The 27,957-nt window shown below is 40.2% G+C and overlaps 3 protein-coding genes across 8 annotated transcripts in view; 1 reads left to right on the plus strand and 2 right to left on the minus strand.

The window, feature by feature from the left end:
- abl1 (c-abl oncogene 1, non-receptor tyrosine kinase) overlaps positions 1-3,434 on the minus strand; it is a 28,718-nt gene extending 25,284 nt beyond the window's left edge. For both annotated transcript variants that reach the window (XM_058616804.1, XM_058616803.1), the window contains exons 1-2: positions 2,871-3,434; positions 1,373-1,737 (exon numbers count right to left, since the gene is read on the minus strand). In XM_058616804.1, coding sequence (XP_058472787.1) covers positions 1,373-1,499 — 127 coding nt within the window. In that variant the 5' untranslated portion in view covers positions 1,500-1,737; positions 2,871-3,434. The remainder of the gene's footprint in view (positions 1-1,372; positions 1,738-2,870) is intronic.
- A 447-nt stretch (positions 3,435-3,881) lies between these two features.
- Positions 3,882-7,467, minus strand: exosc2 (exosome component 2). Its single transcript, XM_058616809.1, has 9 exons — positions 7,283-7,467; positions 6,765-6,866; positions 6,066-6,111; positions 5,877-5,966; positions 5,707-5,772; positions 5,544-5,612; positions 5,248-5,424; positions 4,907-5,035; positions 3,882-4,156 (listed from the first exon to the last, which is right to left on the minus strand). The coding sequence occupies exons 1-9, from the start codon at positions 7,396-7,398 to the stop codon at positions 4,076-4,078; spliced, it is 876 nt and encodes a 291-aa protein (XP_058472792.1). The 5' UTR covers positions 7,399-7,467; the 3' UTR covers positions 3,882-4,075.
- A 986-nt stretch (positions 7,468-8,453) lies between these two features.
- ric1 (RIC1 homolog, RAB6A GEF complex partner 1) overlaps positions 8,454-27,957 on the plus strand; it is a 31,852-nt gene continuing 12,348 nt past the window's right edge. For 2 of the 5 annotated variants that reach the window (XM_058616798.1, XM_058616801.1), the window contains exons 1-7: positions 8,454-9,061; positions 13,005-13,112; positions 22,423-22,502; positions 23,503-23,619; positions 26,207-26,352; positions 26,499-26,635; positions 27,481-27,572. In XM_058616798.1, the coding sequence (XP_058472781.1) occupies positions 8,921-9,061; positions 13,005-13,112; positions 22,423-22,502; positions 23,503-23,619; positions 26,207-26,352; positions 26,499-26,635; positions 27,481-27,572 (821 nt within the window). In that variant the 5' untranslated portion in view covers positions 8,454-8,920. The remainder of the gene's footprint in view (positions 9,062-13,004; positions 13,113-22,422; positions 22,503-23,502; positions 23,620-26,206; positions 26,353-26,498; positions 26,636-27,480; positions 27,573-27,957) is intronic. The other 3 variants (XM_058616800.1, XM_058616802.1, XM_058616799.1) reach the window with 2 other exon arrangements.

Below are 27,957 nucleotides of genomic sequence, written 5' to 3' on the forward strand. Positions count from 1 at the left end.
ACACAAGCTGGATCAGCCATTTGCCAACCAACGCAACAACGCTGCATGCAAAAAGAGTTCTCAAGCACATGTAAAAAAACAAAACGCACATTTCATAGAAAAAAAAAAACAAAAAAACATTTTGTAACAACACATTCAACCTCATTTGTACATTCAACTGCAGAAGAAGAAGAACTACTTGTAGCTGCTGAGATGCAGAGCATCCACCGTGCCAGAGGGGGAGCTGTGTATCTGAGACCTGGTCTACCAATTACGTCACTTCCAGGTACCTGGCCAATCACAGGACAGTGGGAAAGCTGTATGTAAGTAGACCTCCATAACTAACATATATGTGCGATACAAGCATTCGATGTCACCTTTAAGAAAATATAGGCAAGGAATGGACATTATTGAATAGGACTGTAAATCATTTAAAAATCTTACTGTTCTCTTTCCAGATTATCAGTCATACTGGCCACACAAATTCAACAGCCTTGTTACAGTTACTTTCTAGTAGCAGACATTTTGTCTTAGATCTGTTTTACATCTGTCTTCTTTTTTATGTATAAAAACAATACTATACACAAAATGCCCAGTAAACAACATCCGCATGTATTCTCAGACTCGGCAAGTTGTCTGATTTTCTGTCTTAGTCAGACTACAGTGGATTGACAGTAATTCAGTTAGCCATTAGATTACAATGCCCAAGATACCAAATAAACCAATACAGCACCACAGTAAATGAAGTTTAAAGCCCATTATATGCTACATTGAAGTCTGCCTTGCTAGGAGCAGTAAGTCATGACTTGCTGTAGAGTATTAAAAAGGAAATAACATTTTGTAATAGTGAAGTGACAAACCATAACAACAAAAACCAAGCAACTAACCAAGAAAAACATACTATTCATAAAACCATCTTCAGGGTTACCATGTGACAAATTTGACAGTAAAGAATGGCTTCATGAGAAGTTACTGTTATGAGCACAGTGTAGGCTCCGTTACGAATCGTTAAAAAATTATTATTGCATGCTTTTAAGTGAAGACTTTCTCTGGTTATGCAATCACAAATCTGTTGTTCAGCCAGCAAGCTACATATGCAATGACGCAACTACTGCTGTGTTGATACTGTCTGTACACTCTTACACTTCCTACACACACATTAATAACATCATCCACATCCAAGCTATGAACTCAGCTTTAAGCAGCTAAATGTCAGTACACTGACTATGTCATTCACTTGAACTGACTGCAGGAAGCACAAGTGAGAAAGTGTGTAATATGTTACCCTAGTCCAGTGAATGGACATGATCCCAGACAATCTCATAACAAACCAAACTGATCAGTGTTGCAGTGTGTCAATACATTTGAATTTATTGGAATTATTTGTTCTTACCGTGCACAGTAAACACATTGCAGGGCTGGGTCCCATGGCGTGAAGATTCTCTCTTCCCACCCTTGATGAAAGCCGGCAGACTGGGTCTCCTCTGGTCCCCTACAAACTTCCCCGGCTGCTGCCCCATAAGGGCAGAGTGCCAGGCCGCAGCCGGGACTCTCCAAGCTGGATTAAGTTCAATGTCCAATAGCTGGCCCCCCAGGCAGGGAGGGGAGCCCCTTTCCCCAACTCAGCCTGTCTTCTTGTGAAGTATGAGTGACACAGGTCACCTATGCAGATCCTTATTACTCCAGTATGTCTCTGTTTTTCATGCATCAATGGAGCCTGAGTGCTTCATAGGTCAAATGAAGATATTGTGAGGGTATCTGGAGAAACAAAAAAACAGAAAAGTACTTGTGATTTTCCTGGAGGATATGTTGTACTTTTTAACAGCAAAAGTACATTCCAATGCTTAAGGGCACGTTGCAACGGACATCATGACTAATCCAAGTGAATAAGTCACATAGTTTTCTGTGCCAAATACCTGTCTCCATGCAAAACTTGCAAAATGTATAACATTATCTTAATTTTAAATAGTCTTTCTTCAACAATGTGGTCACTACAAGTATACATTGTACTGACCACAGTACAAAGAGACCACTTTCCCACACAAGTGAAAGTGGTCACAGAATTTTGGACAGTATGTCAATATGACAAAGGTCAAACTTTCACTCAAGAGCAACTCAACTTTTACCGCAGAAAAACATTTATTATGATTATTACCAATATCTACTAATTTGAAAACAGCATACAACCCTATGCTGTGGGCCAACAAAGTTATCAGGATAAACATTTTCAAATCAGTTTTATTATTATTGATTATTATCATGGCAATTGTCTGATGATTCAAGACCACTTGCTCTTGTGTATAAGATGAAGAAACCACTAAACTGTGGTTTGAAAGTGGTTTTATGCACAGAAAACACAAAGCAACTTACTTGAAAAATCCAAAGTGATTCCCAATATGTTTGTACCATGCACAAATATATACTGATACATATGTGGTGAGCCATTAATATATTGCGGTTGCTTGTGATTGGATTATTGCCCAGCCCTACACCATAAAATGTCTTGTGCATTTAATGCCTGCATACTGAATTTTATCATAATATGTAAATCAGACTGCTTAAATGACAAGCTAGTGTTGGTGTACTACAGGTTAAACACATCAGATAAACATAAACAAGTTAAGTTGGTTGGGAAACACATCAGTGCATTAAAAAAACAACTTAGACTGACAAAATAAGGTCAGTAAACGGCACCAGAGCGTTAACTATTGTTGGTCTTAACCCTATTGTCCCTGGGCAACTTGCTTTATTACAAAAGCAATGTCAAATCACATTAAGTCACAAGTGATGTGCACAGTCATCAAATAAAAAACATGCGTTTTAGCCACATTTAAAACGTGTACTTTCGTCACCTACAAGTTAAGTAATAGTTAGTGTGAGCACAAACTTACATGTCCAAGGAAACGTTTATATTGTTGGCTAGCTGGCGACCTCAAGCTAGTGTTGAAGGTAGCCATGGAGGCTAACTAACGTTAGCTGGTGCTAAGCAGCAGCGCCAGAGCCTTAAATGCACATCGAGCAGTCAACAGTTGGCTCTTGCTGGGAACACGCTGGTCATAAAAGTCGGACAACAAGTGCACTTCAATGCCTCACAGAAACATTTCCGGTCAACGATGTTAGATACTTTTGCAGGCAGGCTTTCCAGAGCCACATAAATGAGTTTGTTTCAAACTTCCGTGTCCACTCTCCTCGTCTTGCGGAGCTTCTTCCCCTGTGGTACCCGGACTGAAGTCACTTCAATCAAGGAGGCGAAGAGAAATCTAGGAAACTCCGCCGGCGACGGACCGCCGTCCCTTCCTGCAAGTCCACTCCTCTGTTTACACTCGCCGAACTCTTCTTTAGCGACCCCTCGGTCCGCGGACTTATTCATTGCTCTCACGTGAAATTCTGAGTAATAAACTTTGGCCGAGTACTAGTTGTGTGGCTGGGGCCGCCATACTTCATACGCAAGGTGGTTTACAGAAATATGTGGGTGGGGCGACGTGTGACGTCACCTGCGTGCGTGGGCTAGTACACCGGACCCGTCTGTCGTGGAAAGGATTTATTATTTGTACTCCACTGAAACGGAGGCCATAGGTAAGGGTCCAGTTACCAAACTACCCTATATGCACTTTTTGTTGTCACCAAATTTCAATTGTATTAGTTGTTTCCAAGTTTTGTAATTATTATAATGTGAAGAGAATAATACAGTATACTAGTTTGGCTTCTGTTTTCCTTTGGTGGTACAAAAGTACAGCTTTTGATGAACATTTCTGGCGATGTACAGTGGGCTATGGCCCAAGGAAAACACAATTTGATGAGGTTTAAAGAATTGCTTACCCTTGTAAATTCACCCTTTACTACACACAATTCATTAAAAACAATGAATTATGTGAGAATCAAAAAGACAGACCAACTGAGAATTTCTGAAAACTGTAGAAAATTTATTGGGTATACAACAGTTTTTTTATGTCTTCACATTCAAAAACTTAAGACAGCTGCTCAAGTAATATTTAAATACTGCAGTATTGCAGTATTCACAAGAAAGGTGGTCAGTCCTTAAAATCTATGCCTGATTTGGTCTCGCTCCTGTGGTGATCGTTTGGCCTTCTGCTCTCTAACCTTCATGTTCCAACAGCTTCTGTTGTGTCAACATTACAATCTCCTCCATCACTTCTGGTTTTAAGATGTCTTTCACCTGCAGAGAGCATAAAGTGGAGAACTGTGGATCAGGTGCATCAAGAGAAAGCACTTGTGTAATCACCATAAAATATTGTACAGGGTTCCCACACCTTGGCTGACATCAAATTCAAGGACTTTCAAGGACTTTCTAGGACCAATTCCCTAAAATTTAAGGATGGAATGTGCCAACACAGCTCAAGATGGGAGGGTAACTTGAAAGAGCCACTTTGAAGGGCCTTTTTTCCCCCACAAACTTTCAAGCATTTCAAAGACCTGTGGGAACCCTGATTGTATTTACAGACACCCTTCATCAGCTAAATGTAACCTTAAAAAATTCCATACTAAAAACAAATGACGTATAATGCACAATTTCTGAATGCATCATTTCCCTTAACACTTTTATAAATCAATAAAAACATTTATATGAATTGTGTTTAACATAACTGTATTACTACACAATGGCAATAGTAGATGGGATGGCAACATTTATGAGCATCATTAGAAAATGAAGTGCTAAATCAACCATGTCTGTACAGTGTTAGAACAGCAGAGTCCCAGACAAGATCAATTGTTTTCTTTCCACTACTGTGCAGGAGCTGTGGATTTCCGATACAGCATCCAAACAATACATCATAAAAAAAGCTAATTGATAGTTTTTGCAATATCTTTCCATTGTCATTACTTTATGTACATTTGAGTGGTAGATGGTGTAATACTAGAACCACTGCAAGCTAAAATAATTGGCTCTTATTACATGGCATCCTACCTGGTGCTGAAGTGAAGATTCATAGCAATAGAGAACACTGGTGTCATACAAAAGGACCTTGTGTGCAGCCAACGCTAGTAGACAGTTTCTCAAGCGTGAAATCACCTCTCGATCTGACAGGCTTACAGGCTGCAAAGAGCGGAAAGAGAGGCAGAACGAATATAACAATAATGTACTGAGAATTAGTGTAGTTCACACAATACACATAACCGAAAGGGAAAGCGGGAGAAGCAAAAGCTTATCTAGTCCCGCCCCCATAATTGGAGCATTAGTACATAGTTGACAGATAAAATAACGAGTGTAACTATAACATATTGCTGTTTTGTGCATTTTTTACTTGCCTCCAAACTCGTGTAGAAGCCCCCCGCCTCCTCCTCCTCGTTGCTTGGTGTGGCATACAGCCACACAAAACCATTATTCCCAAGGATGATGGACGCCCCACATGGCAGGTTGTGGAAATGTGTTTTTTGTCTCTTGATTAGAGAAGGAGAAAGTTGCACTAACACTCCTTGCCCCAACTGAGGTACAGAGAAAACAGAAACAACATGTTGAGGCAAACTGTCACTAAAACAATAATAATATAAACAAGCATATTTGGATGTTAGCACATACCATTGTGTAAATTGCATTAACTTACTTTTCCGTACTTTAAACTACGGGTGTGAAGAGAAAGGGCTCCGTCTGAGAAGACAGACTGCACCTCTGCCTAAAAGCAGCAGACAAAAAAAACAACAAAAACATTATGATTAACAATAAAGAAGATGGATCAGCTATTTAAATATCAGAAAAACATGACTTACACTGATGAGGTCGCCCTCCAGAAGGTATTGTCTCATGGTGAGCTCATCTTCTGCGGATCTTCTCCTCTGAATGAGAAAATCAGATGAAAGGAACATTTGATCAATAAATATTAGTTAGCTATAAATAACTACCATTTCTCCTGTTGAATAACACTTTCTAGCAAACTCACCAGCTCTCCTCCAGGTAAATTAACAGAGGACAACAGGAGCACAGAGTCCAGTCTGGAGTTGGTCTCCACCTTCCAGCGCTTCTGTTGCACCTGCACATATCACCATAAAAAAAGCAAAGTCTTATTGATCAAACTGACATGAGAAGTGTCCGGCATTATGCAGGGGAAGACACGGGGAGAGTGCCTTACCTCTGTAATCCTCCCAACCACCACATCTCCAACCTCACCATTGAACCTGAATGCAATAAAATTCAACACAAAACAATAACTGTAATTCTGCAATAGCGATGTTCTGGTGTATTGAGTTCACTTCCTCTAAGTCCACTTCCCCATTCAAACATCTATAAAGTGATCTGATATACAACTGTTTACAAATTGCATTAAAGTGCATTCTGGATTTGTCTCCTAAGACAATGTGAGATTGGATCTGGCTTCACTGGCCTGTATTTAAATACATGCTGATGTCATGTATGTTCGGGTGAGCAAAACTATTAAAAACCCAGACTTACAGATGTGTCTGCTGTTAGTGTGTTTGTATGTCTAATTAAGCAATAGAGACAGGAGAAGCTTGAGTGAATCAAAGCTCTTCTCAAACTGCTGTAACATGAACTTAGATTTTGTTCATGTGGATATTGTGATGGTGGCAAATAGATGAATATGCGAGTGTGGATTTGAGTAATAAATACTGTGAAACTTCAGCTAATCAGACGATATCTGACCCGAGGACAGCTTGCATTAATGCATTCTCAGGATTTTGGCCATATCCTGAAACCACCTCCGAGTGTGGGATCGGGGGCATTCATGCATGCACTAAAAGAGATCTACTCATGATTGGATCACACAAGATGTATGTTATTACCAGGTCTGAATGGGGTCTTAATCACTTACCTGGTCTTAAGTGGTCTGACACAGATAAGTTTGTCTACTCTCTGCACCTCTCCAGCAACTGAAGCCGTCAGCTTGTCTTCATCAACATAGGTACCATGACCCCTGGGTATAAACAACAATGTTATTAGATGTAATAGCAATGTTATTGACTGATAAACAAATATGTTATATATGGATATGCTGGATTAAGAATGACCTCCATATTGTGCTCAAAGGCAACATAGTCCTACTTTAAAAAAAAAAATGAGTCTAGGCTATGACTGTTTTTCCTGTTAAGTGTTACAGCTTAACTAGACAAGACACTGAATATCAGCCTGTAAGTGGAGGATTCACATGAATCGTTGTTAACGTATTTTTCCAATACATCATTAATATAAGAGCAAGAGAGAGCACTGCACTGAATACTATCAGCAAGCTATTCCGTTCACTTTGAGTTCCTTGGAGACATCATCGTGTGGTAACCACAGACAGAGCAGACCACCGACCTCACCATCACCGGCGAAATAGCCAGTACGTACCTCATAAAACCAGTGTCTGAAGTGATAACATCGCCGGGGACGACCAGGTCTTTTCGTTCACCAGAACAAAGTGACACTGGTTTACGGATAGTTGGCAGTCTCATGTCAGCCGCCATGCTTCATACTCTGGATCGTCTTCTTCTTCGTCGACCCACTGTGGTAGTTTCCCCACAAGTATAAGTAACCTTACCGCCACCTACTGAACTCATCTGAAATAGCAGTTTTAATGTTGTGGTTTTTCAACCTAGTGTTATGAATAAATAAATAAATAAATCCAATGCACTGAGCATTAAAGTTACCAACTCTTGCTATCTTGAAATACTATTATACGTATTTTGCCATTTTACCTTTATCTTGTTGGGTATTCTGATTTAAAAGGAAATTATGATTAAATCACAAAGTTAATTGTGTGTATCCCTTTATATAAAGTTTTGTCGGGATGGGACGACTACACTTTTTGTGTCTGATACCAATATCACAAGCTTGAGTATCTACCAATACCGATATCAGTCTGATACAATCGTTTGAGACCATTTATGAACTATGAAGCTATTAACAACACATTTGTGCTGAGTCATTTCAAAGACATAATTCTCCAACGGTGTAACAAATATTGTTCTCCCCAAAAGAAGAAATAAACAGCCCAGCCCAAACATGACTCAGCTAATATGCTTTTGCTGATTTGTATTGACATTTTTACATACACACACGGGACATGTATATATATGTCCCGTGTGTATGTAAAAATAACATTTATTTTCAAAGGGGACATTTTTCACAGATTGTAAATAGCAGAAATAAATTGAATCTTTGGAGAATTTCTTAATTTAGGGCAATATTTCATAAGTTTTATTGCATGTTCAAGCCCCCTAAGTTGTGATTGTTTTGGGAGAAGAAGACCGAGAAAAGTGGTGCTTGGGCTCTAAATAGTGATAGTTCCACTTTAAATACAGAGGTTTCATTATTTACAGAAATGGGAAGCAGAGTGGACTTTACAGTAAAATGGTAAACACAAAGTTTGAAGATGTTTTACTTTTACACCACCAGGTGTCAGCGTCGAGCCACGCTGGATTCAGTGCAACCGTGGTTTCACATAACGGAGAGATGACGTCGGATGTCAACACCACGCAAACTTATCCACTGTAGCCAATCAGCTTTGAGTTTCACTGACTCCTGTAAAGATGGCGACGACGGAGCTCAGTGGAGTTTTAACTTGACACTGCTCTCACCGTACACCGCTGGTTCGGGCACCATCGGGACTGAATCGGCAGCGGGAGCGGACGTTAATCGACTTGCTCGGTGCTGTGTGGTGTCACCGCGGGGGCTGCTCGCCTTTGTGTGCGGTATCGCCGCTGCACTCGCCTCGCTCAGCTCATTAGCTTCAAGTTGGTAAACCAGCAGCGCTAGCTCGGGGCTAGCTGTGTACGTCCGTCGGCTGCTTTGAAATTTGAGGCATCCATGGATTGATAGCCGGGGTCATCGCTGGACCGCCTGTATCTATTCAGAGTTTTAATTTACACTGAAAGAGCCACAAATGAGTCGCTTGGATTAAATATAGTCCAGGAGGATTAAGGGGCACCGACGGTCTGGCATTGCGACACTGTTGTGGCAGTGTCGAGGCGCAGAGAGTTTGCCGTCATGTATTTTCTCACCGGTTGGCCCCGGAGGCTGCTTTGTCCACTCAGGAGCGAAGAGGAACCCTTCTACATCCAGCCAAGCTCCCAGAAGTTTTACTTCGCCGTATTGTCAGAGACGCAGCTCAGCGTCTGGTTCAGCCGGGTAAGTAAAGTGAAACCCGGCTCAGCTGTTCTAACAAACAACCCATGCAGCACAACACAACACAGATGAACATTGCGTTTTAAATCTGTTCATCACGCACAATTAAATACTGCCAATGGGTTTTATTTTCATCACTGTTGGCAATCTGACTTACTGCCACTCGTGACGGACACAATAGTGTCTTGGCGAACGCTGCCACGCACACACTCGCACACCTTGTTCACAGATGACACTGTTAAGCATCACAACAGGTTGAGTGTATCCGTGTAGGCGTGATTCAATCTACGTTACTATTAGTTTCAGCTGCCTTTCTGCACAAATCTTGAAGTTAATGATCAGTCATATTGAAGTAGGCTCCCACAGGTGGAAAAAACAATTGACCTGCAAGACACTTGTTAAGTCCCTAGTGTCAGTGTAATAATAGTCATTCAGTATGACTATAAGGAAGTCATTCACTTCCCATTGTCTTTGTAATATTTCCAAGCATGTCAAAGTAAGGCAGGGATTGGGAGTGTTCATACCTGTACTAAAAGAGATCTGCCCATGATTGGATCACACAAGATGTATGTTATACCAGGTCTGAATGGGGTCTTAATCACCTACCTGGTCCTTAGTGGTCTGACACAGATTAGTTTGTGTACTCTTTGCACCACTGTCTTCATCAACATATACAGTATGTACCATGACTCCTGGGTATAAACAACAACGTTATTAAATGCAGACAAGGTAATAGCAATGCTAATGACTGATGTAGCCAAATAAAGGTTTGATATATGGATATGCTGGATTAAGAATCACCTCCAGATTGCATTTAAGGACAAAAACAAGTGAATGATTGTTTTTGTTCCTGTTAAGTGTCACAGTTTAACTAGACAAGACACTGAATATCAGCCTCAAAGTGGAGGATTCACACAAATCATTGTTTATAGTAATATTAGGACAGGAGTACATTTTTTGAGAGAAGTAAACCAGCACTAAATATCAGCAGGCTATTTTGTTCACTTTGCGTTGCTTCCATTGACAACATCATGTGATAAGTGATAACTTATCATGGGGATGACCAGGTCTTTTCACTCAACAGCAAAAAGTGTCACACTGACCGAGGGCTGCATGAATGATCGTCAATAAAGCTGTAACTTTCATAAAGTTCACTCTTAATCAACACTTCACTGTAAAAAAGTGTGGCGTCTACCAGCCCATCGTTCAGGTGTGGGGGGAGGCACAGTGGCGAGGCAGGGGATAAGGTCATTGAAAGGTTACTGTCCTGACAAAAAAAAGAACCCATGCAGCGGTATTTACACTGTTACCACAGATGGTGTTTTCAATCTGCTTCAGACAAAATGTATTATCAGACTTTAAGCACAGATGTGTTCCTCTCGATTATTGCAAGGCTAGATGACAAACACAGAGCACAAGTGTATTGAGATTGTATTAGCAGTAGTCCGTGAATGTCCGTGTTGATGTGTCTCCACAACACTTTCTTCCTCGTGGACATGGTCACTGAATTTCACCTGATGAATGCTTTCGGTCTGACAGAGGGCAGTTTCTTCATTAGGAGGAAATGTGAACTGAGCATTTCCCAATAGCATTCAAACCCCATGCTTACTGACTGCATGTTGTGGTTTGTTCTGTCAGCATTAACCCTGGATCTTTTAGTGTGTCACAGTGAAATGATAAATGTAAACAAAGAGGGCAGCACACAACGGTCCCTTTTCTCGTCATTATTTTCTCCACAGCAGCAATATAAAGATTGAACATGTAATAGTGTCAGTCAATATCAAAGTTTTTTTTTCTATATGTCGTCACCAGTTTTGCAGTCTTTTCAACAAAGCAGTGATTCATTAAACCTGGCTGCTTCCATGAGTTCTTGAGCCAAGTATTACCTTGATCATTGGCATGAGAATCATGATTTGAACTACTGAATTTAAATCTTGAATGCTTTCAGTCTTTAAAGCAGTTGTTGCCTCCAATGGCTGGCTAAAGAGATTTAGTTACTTTTTGATCTTTCGCCAAGGGGACCTGTGATGTTGGGCAATTATGCCATATAACACTGCCATTCAAATAAGCTGGCCAGGTGTGAAATGGGAGGATAACCACCGGAGGTAAAGACCATACTGTGTGCTGTTGACTCGTCTGAGATTGATGCTGTACTGGCAACATTGCGAGATGCAAATATTAAAAATCTCTCAGGAAAACCTCATGTGTCTCATGCTGTCCTGTCCTGTCCTTAAACATCAGATTTCTTTGTGCTCATACTGAGAGCTGTATTTTATCTTAATAAATTGCATTTGAGCACATTGTTTAATGTAGTCTGTGTTCCACACACTGTTTGTATGTTGTGGAGTTGAAAAAAACAATGGATCAGGGTCGTTGTTCGTTTCCTCAGGCCCACACAGGAAGCGAACATGTTTTGCTTCCCGTCTTTCTTACGAGCGTCACCCGTCTGCAAGTATCAATAAAGGCGTCCATGAAAGGGGTCATCTGAGGAATGTCAATTGGGGCAGCGTCTTCCTCTTAACATGTAACCTTTAACATCTGCTGCATCCATTTTGTTATTTCAGTTCACTATAGTACCTTTGACCCCACTATATACACGGATGTAGTAGATGGTTTTGTTTACTCAGTTTTCTCAAGTTCTTTATTGTCTACAGAGGTTTAGAATACTCATTTTACATGTAGACTGGCTTAAATAGATGGATCTGGTATGAGGACAATAGGTCCATTCTCTTGGGACAGTGTCATCATTCCCCCCCACCAACATACCTGCAAGACAAACGCACAAGAACCAGGGAGAACTCTAAAAATACAGCAGGCCCTGCCAGATCAGGAGGGCCGTCAATGTATATCCGTACACAATACATGCAAAGAGACAATTCATTTGGGAAAGTGTCCGCAGTATATTGTGTATTTATACAGCCTTAAAAAGTAATGCATACGTTTCTGCTTGTTTACCTATGTGTTGAATGTTGGTGATTGTAAGCCCACAATGTTTCCTCTCAGCTTTTATGGACCTGCTGTTGCTTTTGCCACCACGTCCGTTCTCTGAAATTCCTATGTATTCCCGACCTTGGCCTGATTCTGGCTGGTTCAGTGAAGACATTACTACTAATCTGTGTGAAACCATAGCTGTTATGACACAGGGAATGGAAAGTAAAGGAATGCTAAATGCAGTCGCCCACATCAGTGTAGTGTTGCACTAGGTTTAATAAAAGGTTTTTTGAAAGACAACTGTCTTGTGTAAGTGTGGTACTGGCCGTTTTGTGTCACATGTAGATGAAGGAATATCTCATTAATGCTGAAAATGAGGACTTTGACATCATTGTTTCACTTCAAGTGAAGTGCACCAAGCCACAGGGGTAAAACAAAGCAGTCTGAAAATCTTCCAAATGGATCATGTGTCTGGTATAAAGGAGAGAGGCCTAAAAGCAATAGCTTCATTAAGTTTTAATTATAGGAAATGGACACCGCTGTGTAGGAAAACGTTAAACACGCTCTCTAATTACAGTGACTTGGTCTGAAAAGAGGTTACTGTATGCTCCCATTTTTATTGCAGATCAACATGACGTTTGTTTTGAAGAGGACGGACCTGTTTGAGTTGGATGCTTATAATAGTAACAATGCAGTTTTATAGTAGAGTATTGCATGCATTGTTCTGTGATCCAGTCAAATACCTGCCATAGTGTTTAAGAGGGTGAGGTACTTTAAGGGCAAAAAAGATGTGTTCTCTCGATTCAAATGACAAATTAAATCAGTATGAAATTGCTTTGGTTTTTGTGTTCTAATGTAAGCAATAATAAAATGTACATGTTAACATTTAAGCATTTTGTGGTCATATACATTAGCTTGCTGGTGTTGTCATTTATGACGGTCAGATGTCTATAGCACCTGCAGGAGTTCTAAAATATTCACTTTCTTTTTCTGTGTCCCTGTTTTCCTCCCACAGCCCAGTGTTCTGATAGTCAGCTATATTGAGTCTGCAAAGGCGGCAACCCAGTTTGGATTCTACCAGAAGGCAGAATGGAAACCAGACGACTCCATGATAGCTGTGGTGGTAAGTGTACCACCATTTCGTCTTATATTTGTGGTTCGATCGATGTCGTCATGCCAGCGTTCACCCCACACCAAGCTCTGACAAATGAGAGAATCTGTGCTCATTCAACATTATAAAGCCACGAGAAGTCATCAACAGTACGATGCAGTTGTAATTTGAATGTTTTGTAGTCATTTTTTAATTTGTTGAAACCTGTATACAGAGGCTATAAGAATGTGCAACACAGAGTGTTTTATATCTTTAACACTTTATCACAACCTCCAGGCAATCTGATGAAATTATACTTTTTTTTCATCTTCTATTGCCTACATAACTTGGCTTGTTTTTTTGAAGAAAAATAAAAATGAAAGATGAAATAAAAAGTTATGACTTTTGCACAATTATAGCTACGGCTATTTTTTGAACACTTAAGAAGATGGAGGAAAAAATAACCTGTTTTGTAAAGCCTGAAGATGTGACCTATAAACACACACCTCCGGGATGTCCATATAAGGAGTGGTGTATAATTCCCATGGTAATTTACTCAGGGCGTGGATCTGTGTCACGTGAGCACTGAGAGTTTATAGCATAAATAAATTGGTACTAAACCAGAAAAGTTGGTTCCCAAGGTTTTTTCCCTTGTAAAACGCTACATCATCAGTGGGCGTGTCAATGTAAAAAATGTAGACCAGGGGTGGATGGACAACATACTGGTGAATATGGTGAAGGAAAATTGGTTCGGGCAGTTTTATGAATTAACAGAAGGAAAGCATGTTGCCACTGTTGTTTACTACAGCTCCCACTGTGCATTAGGCAACGCCCTCAGTTGATGACGAGGGGTCGTGGAATTTTGTTCCAGTTAATTGGTGTGAAGTGAATTCATTCTGTTTTTTTTCGAGAGAGCCAGGGTTTTTTGAATGGAGCTAGGGCTTGAGTTGGAACTGTGCATCTGCCTGCATGTGTAAGAGCGCTTTATTTGTCAAGGTGGGGTTAATAGCTGAAGTACAGCTCAGTCATACATTGAAAGTCATTTGTTTTCATTTTAGCTTCTCTCTGTGATGGTGACTATTCTATTTATTGTTCTGTTACCACTACATTCCATGTAGAGTTTCAAAGATACTTTAGATACTGACCGCTCGATTAATCAGGATCATTTCCTTTTACATTACACAGACAGCTTCCTTGTTGCTCATAAAAATGGGCATGACAAATGCGAGACAGAGAAAAAAAGAAAGTGTAGCTGCAATTCTTTATACAGCAGCATTTGACCTATTTCTGCTGTTTTGCTGAGCTCCAGATATGAGGAAGATAGTCCCATGCCAGTGAGTGAGGGACTTAATTTTCACTCAGACATAGATCACACTGAGTGCAGTGCTGGGACAATCGCGTTGTAGTTTTATATGGCTTAAAGGACTGTAATAATAACGGAAAGCATGGATGATGAATAATAAATAAAGATGTTAGGGAATTGTAACTGGATCATATCATTAATTTCTTTCTCATTTTCACGCAAACAACTAATTTAATGTCCATATCTGATTACTACAGTATAAACTCAATCACTTCACTAGACACAGTTAAGAACTCTTGACCTGTTTGGTTTCATGTGTGTAAGAAAAGGAATGTGATACCTGAAGCTGAACGTGCTTTGACTTGAATCAGCATCACTTAAGATGTGCAACTCACAAAAGGCCAGAGTGCTGCCAGAGTGGCTACTTGCTTCTCTTCTGCAGCTAACTATGCCCAATGCCTGATTTTGAAAAATGCATAAGAATTGGGCTGAGACTGAGAGGGAGGGAAAGTGCAGAGCCGTGAGGGATCGGGGGTCTATTCGTTGGTGGCTCCAAGCACAGCTAATGTGAAAGCGTCGGTTTTCCACTTGTCGAAGGCGACTTCTTCCCCATACAATACTGTGACATAACGTGTGGATAACGTTGTTGTTGTTGTTGATATGGCAGCGCACAGGATGTGACGCTGTAGTCCGCAGCTGGACATCATCAAGAGGGGGAGGTGATGTAAGGGGGAATGAATTATTTTTATATGGAAATAATCTGTAATATAAATAATCTATAATATTAATGTATTATAATTCAATAGCAGGGGATGGCAAATTGTCCTCCAATGTGCTGGGAGTTTTACAAATACACACAACACTGTAGGCACAGTTTAAAAGTATTCCCTTTAGATTATACGGCAGTGTCTAAAAGGCACGTTTGCTCTTAAATTGAGCAAACACTTTCATTGAAAAATAACATTCCAACTTTCCCAATTTGCAGTTCTTAGGAACTGAACAGACTGGCTCTTCACATTTTTGACATGATAGTAGTAAAATGCATCCGTGGCACTCCTCTTATCTACAGTCTTTTCATACTTTGTTCTCTGCTGATCCCAGTTATCTCTGACTGCGCTGAGGTAATCAACTCAAAGTGAAACAGTAGTTCCCTCCAGAGTAGCCAGATGATGTGATTGATGCACAAATTGTTGACAATTTTGTCATCACTCAGTCACATTTGCCTGCGAACTGGGACTGCAAATCTATGCATGTCAGGCTTTTACAGCCTATAGAGTCCTTGATTATCCGAATTATTGCAATATACGTATATACTATAATATACAGCACTTAAAATAATTAACACAGTATCCCACCCCTGCATGTTAGCTGTACAGAGACTCAATAAACGGCTTTCTTTCTGTTAAAATAATCATGAAAATGTTCCTTACCACGCTTTTTTTAATCCTTGCCTTTGGGTAAACTGGTGATGAATATGCAAATTATGAGCTAACAAAGGTTAGAAAATGTTATTTTAATATTCATGCTCATTTCCATGGAGATGAAATGTTCTCGAATCTCGTGCCAGCATGTTTCAGAATGTAAGCCCACACAAGCTTTTTGATGTTACTTTAGCTTCTGTCACGCCGACATGAGTCGGCTCATCTGGTCTGTAGCAGTTCACCTCCATGACTGCATGTACTTAATGTGAACATGTACAACATTAACTGAATATAGCTGTGGGTTTTAATGTTCAAGTACATTTCTATAATGTCTTTTAAATCAGGTGGTGGTTGTTCACTGAACGTGCCATGTCCATTCTTAATATTGGAGCTTCCACTGTTGTCAAGAGAATGCTGTTATTTGTTTTAGGGTGATGTTTTTTAATTATGGAAGGAATACAATTTAAATGACTCTCATCTTGTGTAATCCCTGGAAACGAGCCTTGGTCCGTGCTGAGCTAATGTCTTGATGCAGACTGCGAGTTCAGAGAAGGAGCAGATGAATGCTGCATCTGCTGTGTCAAACACGATGAGGCAGACAAAGGAATCTGAGCAGTAGGAGTGGAATCGGGCTACTTATCGAAGGATCTCCGTGTAAATAAACAGACCACTCTTGAGAAGTGTCCTGGAAGCACTAATTCAGTTTATCTAGTGTTACCTTTGGTACAATCAATTTTGATTAGCATACACATGTAGTCTAGTAGATGTGACTTCCCAGTATTACAGCACTGATAAAGAATGTCTCAGAAAAGGCACTTTGACACCGGCACTAATGATATAAGCCAGAGGTGGAGTGATGTAATACACTGAAAAGCACCAGCTGGGCTTCAATATACAGAACCCCTTTGGCATTTTTTTTATATTCATGTTGGGATTAATCATGATTGTTAGCTGAGCACCCTGCAGCAGCTGAGGTAACTGTGTGAAGGAAGTGTCTCCTTAAGTGATTTCACACAAGACATGTGCCCGAGTGAGAAACTGACGATATAATACCTGGAAACAGACCTGTGGGTGAGCAGTTTGTTTTTCACTGACTTGGTCAAAGTTTCAGCCCTGATAGTTATTTTGTGAACACTGTCAAAGACATGACATGTTGTTTTTAAGTCAGTGTAGCAGACAACAGTGCATGTTTGTCCTAAAACACACCACCACTTGTCCTTGGAGCCATTTTGTTGAACATACTGTGTCAGGTGTTACAACACATACAGGCACAAACATACAGGTTGGGAAAAAATGTCAGAAATGCTTTCATAAGACAATGTCCCTTAAAATAAAGTTGTTGGAAAGAGCAATGGTGGGAAATATTCATTGGACAGTGTCATGTAAATGCTTTGGCTTTCTGTTCATGGCAACAAAGACATTTTTATTTATTCATCTATTTAAAAATATTAATGGGGTAAATGCTGGGTTTATTTGTTTTTTATTATAAATTCTGACACTCTTTCTTATACTTGCACTTTCTCTCAAAGAGGAAATGCTGAGGGCAAGAGGAGCTTGAGGAGCCCTGTGTTGATATGCTTTTCAAGGTTAATCTCTTGCACCTGTTACTAGGGCCAGCGATGCCTAAAAAAGATGTGGGTTTAATGTTACTGAATTAACAGCAAATACCAGTATGTGTCGCGCTTTATGGAGCGAAATTCATATTAATAGGCTGCTTAATCACTTTCTCCTTTTAAAAGATACAAGGAAAAGGAATGTCTTGATTCACTTAATCACACTTATTACTGCACACAGCAGCAGCAGAGCTGTTAACGTGGGGTGTTAAATGTGATTGACCCATGGACACCACTATTGCCTTTCAAAGCGGTATCATCAATATTTTAGAGATTGATTTTTACTTACTAGCCATATGTTAACTTCAACCCTAATGGATTTGGGTGCTGCAAGAAACATCACTTTTATTGAGGAGGGAACTATCTACTATGAAATGCACTTAAACCGCAAGATTAATCATATTGTCAAAGACAAAAACATACCATTAAAAGAAATTCACTTAACGGTGTGATAAATACCCTCAGTTAAGATGTTGCCACTAGATTTAGGCAAACTCGCTACACTTGTTCATTTACTGAGCCAAATTGGGATTTCTCTCAGCCTCATTAGTGATGGGGTGAGCAGATGAGGAAGTCGGGGACTATAGAACAATAAAGAACACCATCGCTCAGGCAGGCAGTTTACTTTACCAGCTGTTTCCCAGATGTTTGGCTGTGCTCACACACCCTGCAGACTTTGAGGCTAACGTAATCACCCTCCTAAACCCTAGGACTATCTTTAGCTGTGAATACGGTTGTATGTGAGAGTAAAAGCAATTGACCAAGAGGGATGGACTTTTTTGGTGTGGCAGAAGTCAAGACGGGATGAAGTTCTTTCAACAGGAGAAATAGTTTTAGTAGGTATTTAGCTCTTGTGTGTGTGTGTGTTTTGGGATCTGTCCGAGGCCAAAATGTTCCCTCTCTGCTTTTAGACCTTCATTCGTGTTGTTTTTCGCCGAAGATTATTTCAGTGACCTTCAGAGACTTTCGGTCTTTTATATGTCTTTCACATGTGAGACAATTCCAACATATGCATTACTCCTCTGTCTAGTTTTTATGTGGTGTAATTTAATATAAGAGTTTGCTTTGGTTCTGCGCTTTCACTTTTCGGCTCCCAGTGGCACACATGCCAGTATACCTGACAGGGATGAATAGAAATGGCTGCCCCAATGCATATTATGTCCTTCCTTGTAGGTGAGATAAGGCATCACTTTGAAGCATATGGCATACAAATGGGTTGTGTTTTTCATTTGCTATCTTACCTAAACCCTTAAGAAAAATGGAGTTGTTGCCCTGTGCTGCAGGTGGAACTACCTGAAAGCTGTGTGCTTCCCGTCAGTGACACCAAGCTGCACACACTGCCGTTTCAGACATGTGACACATCCCTACTCTGCCATTACATGCTGGTAGTTATTGTCCAAGGCGTAACATTTGATTTATGTCAGTTGACAGTGAGGAATGTTTCACCCCTTTCTGTCCAGTTACTGTCATCCACTAATGTGTGTGAATAGGCACATGTTTGTATAAGTGCGTTTGTAGTGTGTAGTCCTCAGAAGATTGTTGCAAAGGTTATGCTTCAGTACAGTGTTACTCTTGTGTATTTTTCTGCTGACTTTTAGTGTTTGATTGTACTTACAAGCCTGAACTAGAATCATTATCAGTCAGCGTTTCCCCTTCATCTCTATTTGTTTGGGTTTTACAGCAGCATGAAGTCAGTCCTTTGATGTTCCCTTTGTCAATGTTGCATTACGTTGTGATAGTTTAAGGCACCAAGTACAAAGTGCATTTACATGCATGTTAAAAGTGCCATTTTAGTTGGACTAAGACAATAATCTGGTTTTCTTAATGTCATATAAATTAGTCTGAGAAAAATCGAGCCAGCACTAATAGAACTAATAAACCTGGATAATGCGATTCATAGTCCTGCATGCATAGGCTTAGTCGGACTACGGTGTTAGCCTGATTACATCCTCAGGTTTGATCACAGAAACTTCATTTGTAGTTTATTTGGGACACATGACCCTGTTCCGATCTGTTATTTACATCCATCCTGAGTTATCCAATCACAAGTACACAGCGATAAGTGTGAAAGCACCCAATGCTTTCTGAATACTCTGTAGATGTGGTCCGTTTAGGGATGCACATCCATCCTTACACTGATCCTTACTCTGAGCCACCGCTGCAATAATAACACGATTAAGTATCAGTGTGAACGTACTGTTGTCTGTTTACAGACTTATAGACGGCGATGTCCTGCCTATTTTTTGCACATAAGAACATACCAGGGTCACTAGGTATCCACTAAAAAGGTTTGAGATGCATCCCAATTGCGGCCTTGCTTCTTTATCTCCCCCTTCCCTTCCTTTTCATCAAAAGTTTTAAACTTAACTGACTGAATGAAATCTATTCAGAGTTCCCAGAAAAGATGAAGGGATGTGTGTGAATGCATGATTTTATGTGTCGTGATTAGGCTGCAGATGAAAGGCAGGAGATATTGGGAGTGGAAGACCCTACAGAAAGTTTTGTCGAAGGCTTGCAAAGTCTTTTCCCGCCCCTCCCCCTCTTATCTTTGAGACTTCACTGAGATTCCCTGCCCCTCTAATTGACATAATGTTTGAAGTACAGTAGCTCAGTCACATTAAATTTCCTTTCTAAGCCCCTGTGGCCCCTCCTCTGTCGAGAAGCCTTGTTGGGGATTTGTGAATAAATGGGTTCATCTCAGTGGGGGGGCTCCTGCAATTGAATACGTCTTGAGTTGTAATGTGAACTTTCTTCCCTTCACATCCTCTTGTTGTAATTGGTGAAATAAAAGAGGAATTTCTTCCAGCCTCTACAAAGTTATTCCACACTTTCTTAACATTTCCTTTTGTTGAAATAGCAAACTCTCGTTCACAGAAGACTCAATATACCAGTTTATAATTTGCAATATTTTTGAATTGAATTGAATTTGAATAAATTGGATTGAATTGTAACTTGATTATATTTTTTAGGATGTTGGTCTTCCAAAAACGACTAATCTCTCTGTATGTTTCAGTGGCTAATATTAAGAGTTATCAAAAGTAGTAGTAGTAGTTGTCAGTTTAACAGCTACATTTATTGTGTCTGTTTAAGCCCCCTGTGCAACTAACAATTATTTTCAGCATTGATTAATATGTTGAAAGAAATTGAACAAATTTCTTTGTTATATGGAGCAAATAAGCTACAAAACAAACAACATTAAACTCAATCAATCAATTATCAAAATAGTCCGCAGTTAATTGTCTGTTTGGCTAATGTCCTCACTCTCTGCCTCAACAAATATTTGCATATGTAATATGTAAACACCAATGCTTATATAAGATTTTTGTTTGGGTGCCAGGGTCATATTATTGGCTCTCAATTTGCGTAAACAAATTATCTGGCTGTAGTTTAAAAGGGTTGTTTTTTTCTTATTTTATCTCAGAAAATAGAAGTGTTTGAAACAAAACCTTTGAGTTATTTTAGTGCCTTGTCTTCCTGAAGTAGATTTTAATGCCTGTTCAAGTGTTGTTTAGCAGTTTCTGCCTTCGTGTGCAGCTCTGTGGAGCTCTGAGGCTGTTGATGGGTTTAGCAGGCCTCACTCTGGCTCCCTGTCTCGTTTCTGGCTGCGATTGTTATTTTCTAGTTGAGCCTCATGTTGCTGCTGGCGTTCTCCGCAATCTCTGATTTTGGGGTTTCTCATTGCTGTGGTGACGTGTTGGCCCGCTACCAACAGCTCTGTCATCACACCAGAAAAGTCGAGGGCTATTTCAGTGAGCTGCCACGGGTGAAAAAACGATCCAGACAACGGTGTACGTTGAAGCTCAGCATTGTTGATTTGTAAAATCATAGTTTGTGTTTCAAGGTGGTTTTCCTGCAGGACAGAAGTCTTGATGTGCAGAGCCATTGCAACGCCATTGTACGCTATTTCTGAGAGTGGGAAAATGGATCAGGTTGTCGCGTCATGTTTCAGTCTATGGGCTCAATTACAGCAGTCACCTTGACAACAGTGTGTGCGAGTGTGTGCATTCACATGTTGGAAATGCCTTATTATACTTGCATGCAAATATTGTACTTTACCGCTGTAGATAGAGTGAGTGCCAAAGATTGATTTCTGAATTGTTTTAGATGCTGATACTTTGCTTTTGAGCATAATTACTGTTTTTCCTGAATGTGCAGTATTTGAAATGATACAGTGCACAGGAATAGGCTAAATAGACTTGTATGTGAATGTTTTTGGAGCCGGTGCAGTTTAATCTTCAGTAAATGACTGAAAAATTGAATTGTCATGGTGGTTTATTACAGCTCATAACTAGAACATTGTCCTGGAATACGAGCACCAGCACGGAATCACCTTATTGAAAGAAATGAGTTGTAATGCTAGGCGGCGATATGTCCCTGTTCTTCTTCTTAGTATTCGGTGCTTTCCAGTTTACCTGGTGGCTAGTTGTTAGCATATCACGCACCATTCCAATTCTTCCCACCGTCCATAAATTTAGGAATATTTAATTCTCAGAGCTGACGGAGCATGAAATCAGTCTCCTCGTCAGTTCAACACATGTACTGGACTGGATTTTTTACTGTGGTTTTGTCACGGTTATTTCTTCTGTGTATCAGCATTCTTCTACTATTTCTGGGTTTAATTCGGGGGTTGGTAACTGTGGCACATGTGCAGAGCCCTCCAGGCCAACTGTGAGTCAAACTCTGACATCTGGGTGTTTTAGTCTGATTTTGTGAAACTGGATTTCGTATAATTTCAGTCAGACGAACGTAATAATTTGGTTATTTAACGTTATGGAAATGTAGTGATATGAAGCAAGCAAAGCTGGGCTCGGCTATTGTCATAATACAGTTATACAGTTACTTGCATGTGTCAGTATAACATGTTCACACCACAACAGCACTTCATAAAAAGGCCACACTGCCTCCCTTTTACAGTGTTTTGGTGTCTGTTGTTTCAATTTCCACATATATATTGTCATGTGCGTCTTCCCTTTTAAATGACAGCCCTTCTTTCTCTTTGTTTACAGACTGCCAAAGGATACATCCTCCTGTTTGATGTGCTGGGTGCAAGAGATGACAAGTACCTCTATGAGCCTGTCTATCCAAAGTGAGTCTAGCACACATACAAAATGAAGCCAGCAAGCAGTTAGAATAATAATCTAATGTAAATTGAAGGTTGCATATTAGGCCGTGTCTCCACCAAGTGAAGCGCTTCAGTTTGGTACAGTATGTTACATTATTTTTGTGTTTCCATCAGGAATAGTACCAAAATAACCAGTACCAACCCTGGGTCAGCTGATTGGGCGTCAGAAAAGTGTAAATATCCCATGGAAGTCGAGGCAAACGGCCACAGTCTATTCTCATACAAAACTTGACGTCTTGTATGGACAAACAGCCACAAACCGAGCAGGAAAAACAACAAGCTGCTGGATGTCCTCCATTGTGGTCTGTTGTGTCATGTCCGCACAGCCTGCACCCAGCCTGACCCAGAGCTTTACCATTCCGAACTGTACCATGATGGAAACACAGCATTACAGAGCTGCCAAACTCCCCGCTGTCTCACCAGTATTATAACTGCTAATGGCAAATTATAGTGACATTGCTAATTATAAAAACACACATGATTAATTATGAAAATGTTCTATTTATTTCTTGCTTGCTGCAGTTTGTTTTTTCAGAAAGGGAGTCTAATGAGCTTGCAGCTGTCTGTTATTAGAGCAGCTGGAAAACAATCCGAAGTTCGAACTAATTGATAATGACCTGTAATTAGTTTGAATTTGCTGAATAAATTATGTGCGTGTGTTCAATTTAAAGTCATTATTTGACAAGCGCTGGTCATGAGACTTAAGATGCTAATTTCTAAACCTTCCAGTCCGTCCTCTGATTTGTGTCAGTAAATCGTCTGTGTCGTGTACGTCTGGTGTCTGTGTGCCTTTGTGTCTGCAGTGTGTTAACTGGTGCATTTCACATTCCCGGTCAGCTTACCACCAGAAGTTAGGGCAAGCGCGGGCATGTCAGGCAGTCTTTTTTTTGTCTACTCTGAGTTGAAAAATGAGTTGCATTTTGTGTTGGGAAAACTAATTATTATTATTTTTTTTTTAAATCTGTTTGCGCAGGGGAAGTCCCCGTGTGAAGGTGACCCAAGGTTTTAAGGAAGAGCAATGTGCCCCCGCTCTGTCATTGGAGATGAAGAAGCCTGTGGATCTTGAGGCCCCCATCACCAGGTAGATGCCACCAAAAGATGCAGTATAATAACGGTGTATCTTAACCCTTTAACACCAAGCGTATCGCAGACGACGCGTTGGCACAAGCGCACTTTGCATCACCGTAATTACGCGACCGTTTGTGGTTTCTGAAAGCTAGGAATTTGCACATCAAAGCCAACATGTGGTTATTACGGTAACTTAACTTGTGCTGTTGTAGGAAGCCAGAGTATCAGCGTCTTTGTCGCCAGAGAGGTGAGAGTAGGAAGAACGCCTGTTCATAGTTTCCATTATTTGGCCTGTTTTTGCACATTGAGACAAAGACTCAAACAAATGTTATTTTAAATATGTGTATACTGTTGTTTTTCTTCATTTTAAATTGTTTATACACTATTTTAACATTCAAGGATGGACAGACGGACATTTTCTTTCTTTCCTTTTAAGCCTCTGAAAATTGGACTATAAACATCCTAGTAGCATGATGTCTAGCAGGTAGACTGCACTTACATCATAAACCGTACTGCATTTGTGTCTTTCCCCAGTGGACATTTAAAGAAATCTCAATCGTTGGTGCTAAAAGGTGTATTTACTAAGAGCATTTAACTCAGTGTAACGACTTGAAAGGTCCTCCCCTTCCTCTCATGGAAAATTGGCGACGGCAGTGAGGAATGGCTGGGGCGTGTAACGAGAATCTCTCCACCACCACTGTGTTCGTTGTAAACACAGACTTTCAGAGAAATATACATGATTCTGCAGAATTGGGAGAGAAGGGATATGAACAGATGAGGAGCGTTTGGGTGAAAGGGTTTAGTCCGTGACTGACGGAAAGAACGACGCAGCATTTTTGCTTTCAGCGTTAGCTGGTTGGAGTTTAGTGTTGCCTGGAGCATCAATTATTCAGATCAGAGCTCATACGTTTTCTTTTTTAAGAATTTAAAAAACAGTTTAATCAGACTCTAATTCTAATAAGACCTGACACATAAAATATTGTTTTCACATCAAGTTTTCTTTAAATTGATATTTACCTTGCACATCCAGCAGATGAAGCCGGTGCTGGTTTAATAGATGGATTTCTAAGACCTGGTCTACAAATTATAATAGAAATTATCAAAAGAAATTACTTTGACGTCTGTTGCCTCCTTATTTTCTCCTTTTTGTTAAGATTGTCTTTGCTCATTTCAGTTCTTCTTTGAGTTTCTTTCCTTCCTTTTCACGCCTATTTATTATAACTTGACGTCTTTGTTGGCTGAGTGACAAGAACTGTCACTTCAATATTTTTTTCTTTGTCCCTATTTTTTGGTTTATCTGGTGTTCTTATTATCTGCGTCTTTCATGCCTCTGCGTTCGACTGTCACATCTCCTCTCCTCTGCAGTCTTCACCAGACAGATTATAGGTTAGTCATTTGAATAAGGGCACTCAGCATTTCAGCATTTCACAGGCACATCTCGATTGTGCTGGAGATGAGCAAACAACACTCACTCACCGTTCAGCACATTTACATGATATGAGAGAAAAACAAATTGTTGTGTGCGTCCGATTAAAACCAGACTAAAATACATGTAAACATGTTAGTCTGATTGAAATTGTACTAAATCAAATTTCTCAAAGTAAGACTTATACACCCAGATAATGCCATTGGGAGTCGAGATACATTTGTAGCCAGACTGTACTCGGACTCAAGCTGCCCATGTGACATAGTTCCCACCCCCACCTAATACCCAGAAATAAAGAAGCTGGTTCACAGACAAATAAGACGACATGACAAAAACATGGCAAAGGGAAGTAGTGAACTGTGTCATCTTCAATAGGTCAGCAGCAATGAATTTATTAGTAACTGACAACTAAATTAATCAGCAACTACTTTGATAATCAATCTAATCTGTTTAAGTTTGGTTTTTTTTTAAAAGCAAATTGTCTAAATGCAGTGTCTTAAGCTTGAATCTTTTTACGTTTCTTTGCTCCTTAATGACGGCAAATGCAGCATCACCTTTTTAAAACTTGGGCATCAATTTTTTTGAAATGGGTTAAATCAGTTTTTCCCAAACTTTAATATGGTGACCCACTTTTTAAAGACCAATTTCTGTAACGCCTATTATTATTATTATTATTACTGTTACAGCTAAACAAGCCATTTATATTTGTTTTATAAATGAATCACCACTTCAATATATGCATGCTTATTTAATAATGTAAATGTATTTATCTCTTGTGACCCATCTCTGTGTCCCAACACAGTCTGTGGGAATGATTAGATTAAATAATCAGGCAGTGAATCGGGTAAAAAAGAGAAAAAGTAATTGTTAGTTGCAGCTCTTGCCTTTGGTCTATGTGACAATGAAGCAGTGCACTCAAACACATATACACTGTTTGTTGGTGAGCCTTGGCACTGGCAGCCTCATCACAGCTGGCCAGTTTAACTTGTAGGCTTCACTCGAGCGCACAGCTGGATGATGACTAGCCTACTGTTTCCTAACAGTCTGCTGTTTATCTTGCTCCTACCCTCCCTCCGTACAAACAGCCACTGTCCCGTTTTTTTTCTCTTACTACCTATTCCATATTATATGTCAGAATGGTCATTCAAATTTTTTTTTTGTCCTTCAAATGCAGTCTGCAGTCCCTCCAGGAGGACTTACTGGTGTGTACGGCGGACGGCTACCTCCACGTTCTGCACTGGGACGGGCTGGGCAGTAACGGACGCAAGGCAATCTGCCTCACTACCATCCCCTTCTCACTAGACCTGCAGTCGGCTCGAGGTTAGAGAAGATCCACACATGTTACTGACCACACACAAGATAGCAGATCTGATTTTACAATCCAAGATGAAACAATCCAGTAAATGAATAAATGTCACTTTGTGTATTTGTTGGGTGTGTGTGTGTGTGTGTGTGTGTGTGTGAAGGTGGACCTTCTCTGGACCTGGAGGGAGTGTATATCCGTTGCATGGAGTACTGTGTGACCCTGGACGGCTTTGCTGTGGTTCTGAGTGATGGCCGCCTGGGTTTTATTACACCTCTCAGCAACACCATCACCACAGACGTGAGCATAGACACTCACACATTTGCACTTCATGTCAAAATGTACACACAGCCTTCCTATAGGGCCAGCACAGGGTGCACGTGCTCATTGAAAAACTAGTCTCCTTTTTGCACTGCTTGTTTTGTCACTTTGCAAAATCTGCATGTGACCACAGGTAAATTTAATACATTCAAACTTAATTTTTTTTGTTCTGCAAAGAAATTTAATTTCCTGCTTGGCTTTTGACTTGGTAAATGGAATATGTTGGTCCAAAGTATTCTTGTGTGGAAAAAGAAAAATCTATTTGCATCACTTTAAAAAAAAAAACAGATGTGAAAGTGTGTCGTCCAAATGAAGGGAACATACTGCGTTGTTTTTCAGTGTTTTTGAGAAGACATTTTAAAATGAGCACGAAAGCTGCCGATGTAAAACGGCACAGGAACCTCAGTTTCCCTTTTATGGTGGAAAAATGTCCAAACTGGTGAGGCAACTCGTTTAGGTCAACAGCTTTTCATATTTTATAAATAGAGCCAGCATAATATTTTTATTAGTACATTGAAAATATGATTTAGTGCAGAGCCTGGAGCTGCTACGTTGTCTTGGCTTCAGTGAAGCACCGATGACTGTATCTGAAGAATTTGATTGAAACCATTCTCTTTAAATTGGAACATATGTGTTGAGGTCATCTTCAAGGGTATAGTCTAGGAAAATGTCATGGAGACGTGTGCTTGTAATGGGTGTTGAAGTTGAATTTACACAAAACAATCTACTTAGAAAAAAAAAGGAAAAAAAAAGTGATGTGTTAAAACACATTCTGCTGTTCTGCCACTGACATCATAGATGTGTCTATATGTTTGTGTGTCCAGCAGTTGCAGGGCGTCTGGGCAGCAGATGTCACCGATGGCACCTGTGTGGCTGTCAACAACAAGTACAGACTGATGGCCTTTGGCTGCGCCAGGTACGTGTTGGGTAAACTTTCGAGCCTATATCCTTCCTGTACAGCGTTGAGAAGTAAAGCTTGGGCCTGTTTGTTTGCATGTGTGTGTTACAGAGAGTGATTGTTGTCCATGTGGTATGTGTCCCCCTGTGAGAATCGGTCAGTTTGTGTTTGCAGAGGCTACCTAGTGTGTGCTCGTCAGGAACTCGTCCAGCTTGGCAGGAACTTCTCTTCCTCTACAGTGTCCTTCTTAAGCTTTTTATTTTAACGTTTTGTGTTGTGCACATGCCCACACAGTGTCCTCACGAAAATTAAGTCTAGAGTGTGGCAGTACAGGGAGAAAACACTCTGTTTTAGAGTCACACGTTTAAATAAAAATGCTGTTTCTACCGCAGAAATAACTTGG

The sequence above is a fragment of the Solea solea genome, chromosome 19 (assembly GCF_958295425.1).
Source record: "Solea solea chromosome 19, fSolSol10.1, whole genome shotgun sequence".
Taxonomy (NCBI): domain Eukaryota; kingdom Metazoa; phylum Chordata; class Actinopteri; order Pleuronectiformes; family Soleidae; genus Solea; species Solea solea.

What these genes read in the sequence shown, in the direction of transcription:
- exosc2 (XM_058616809.1), bottom strand. Translation starts at nt 7,398, where the DNA reads ATGGCGGCTGACATGAGACTGCCAACTATCCGTAAACCAGTGTCACTT. An exon ending in TCAGACACTGGTTTTATGAG is followed by an intron (nt 6,867 to 7,282) that starts GTACGTACTGGC and finishes GTTTATACCCAG; the next exon opens with GGGTCATGGTACCTATGTTG. An exon ending in AATCTTCACTTCAGCACCAG is followed by an intron (nt 4,157 to 4,906) that starts GTAGGATGCCAT and finishes TGCTCTCTGCAG; the next exon opens with GTGAAAGACATCTTAAAACC.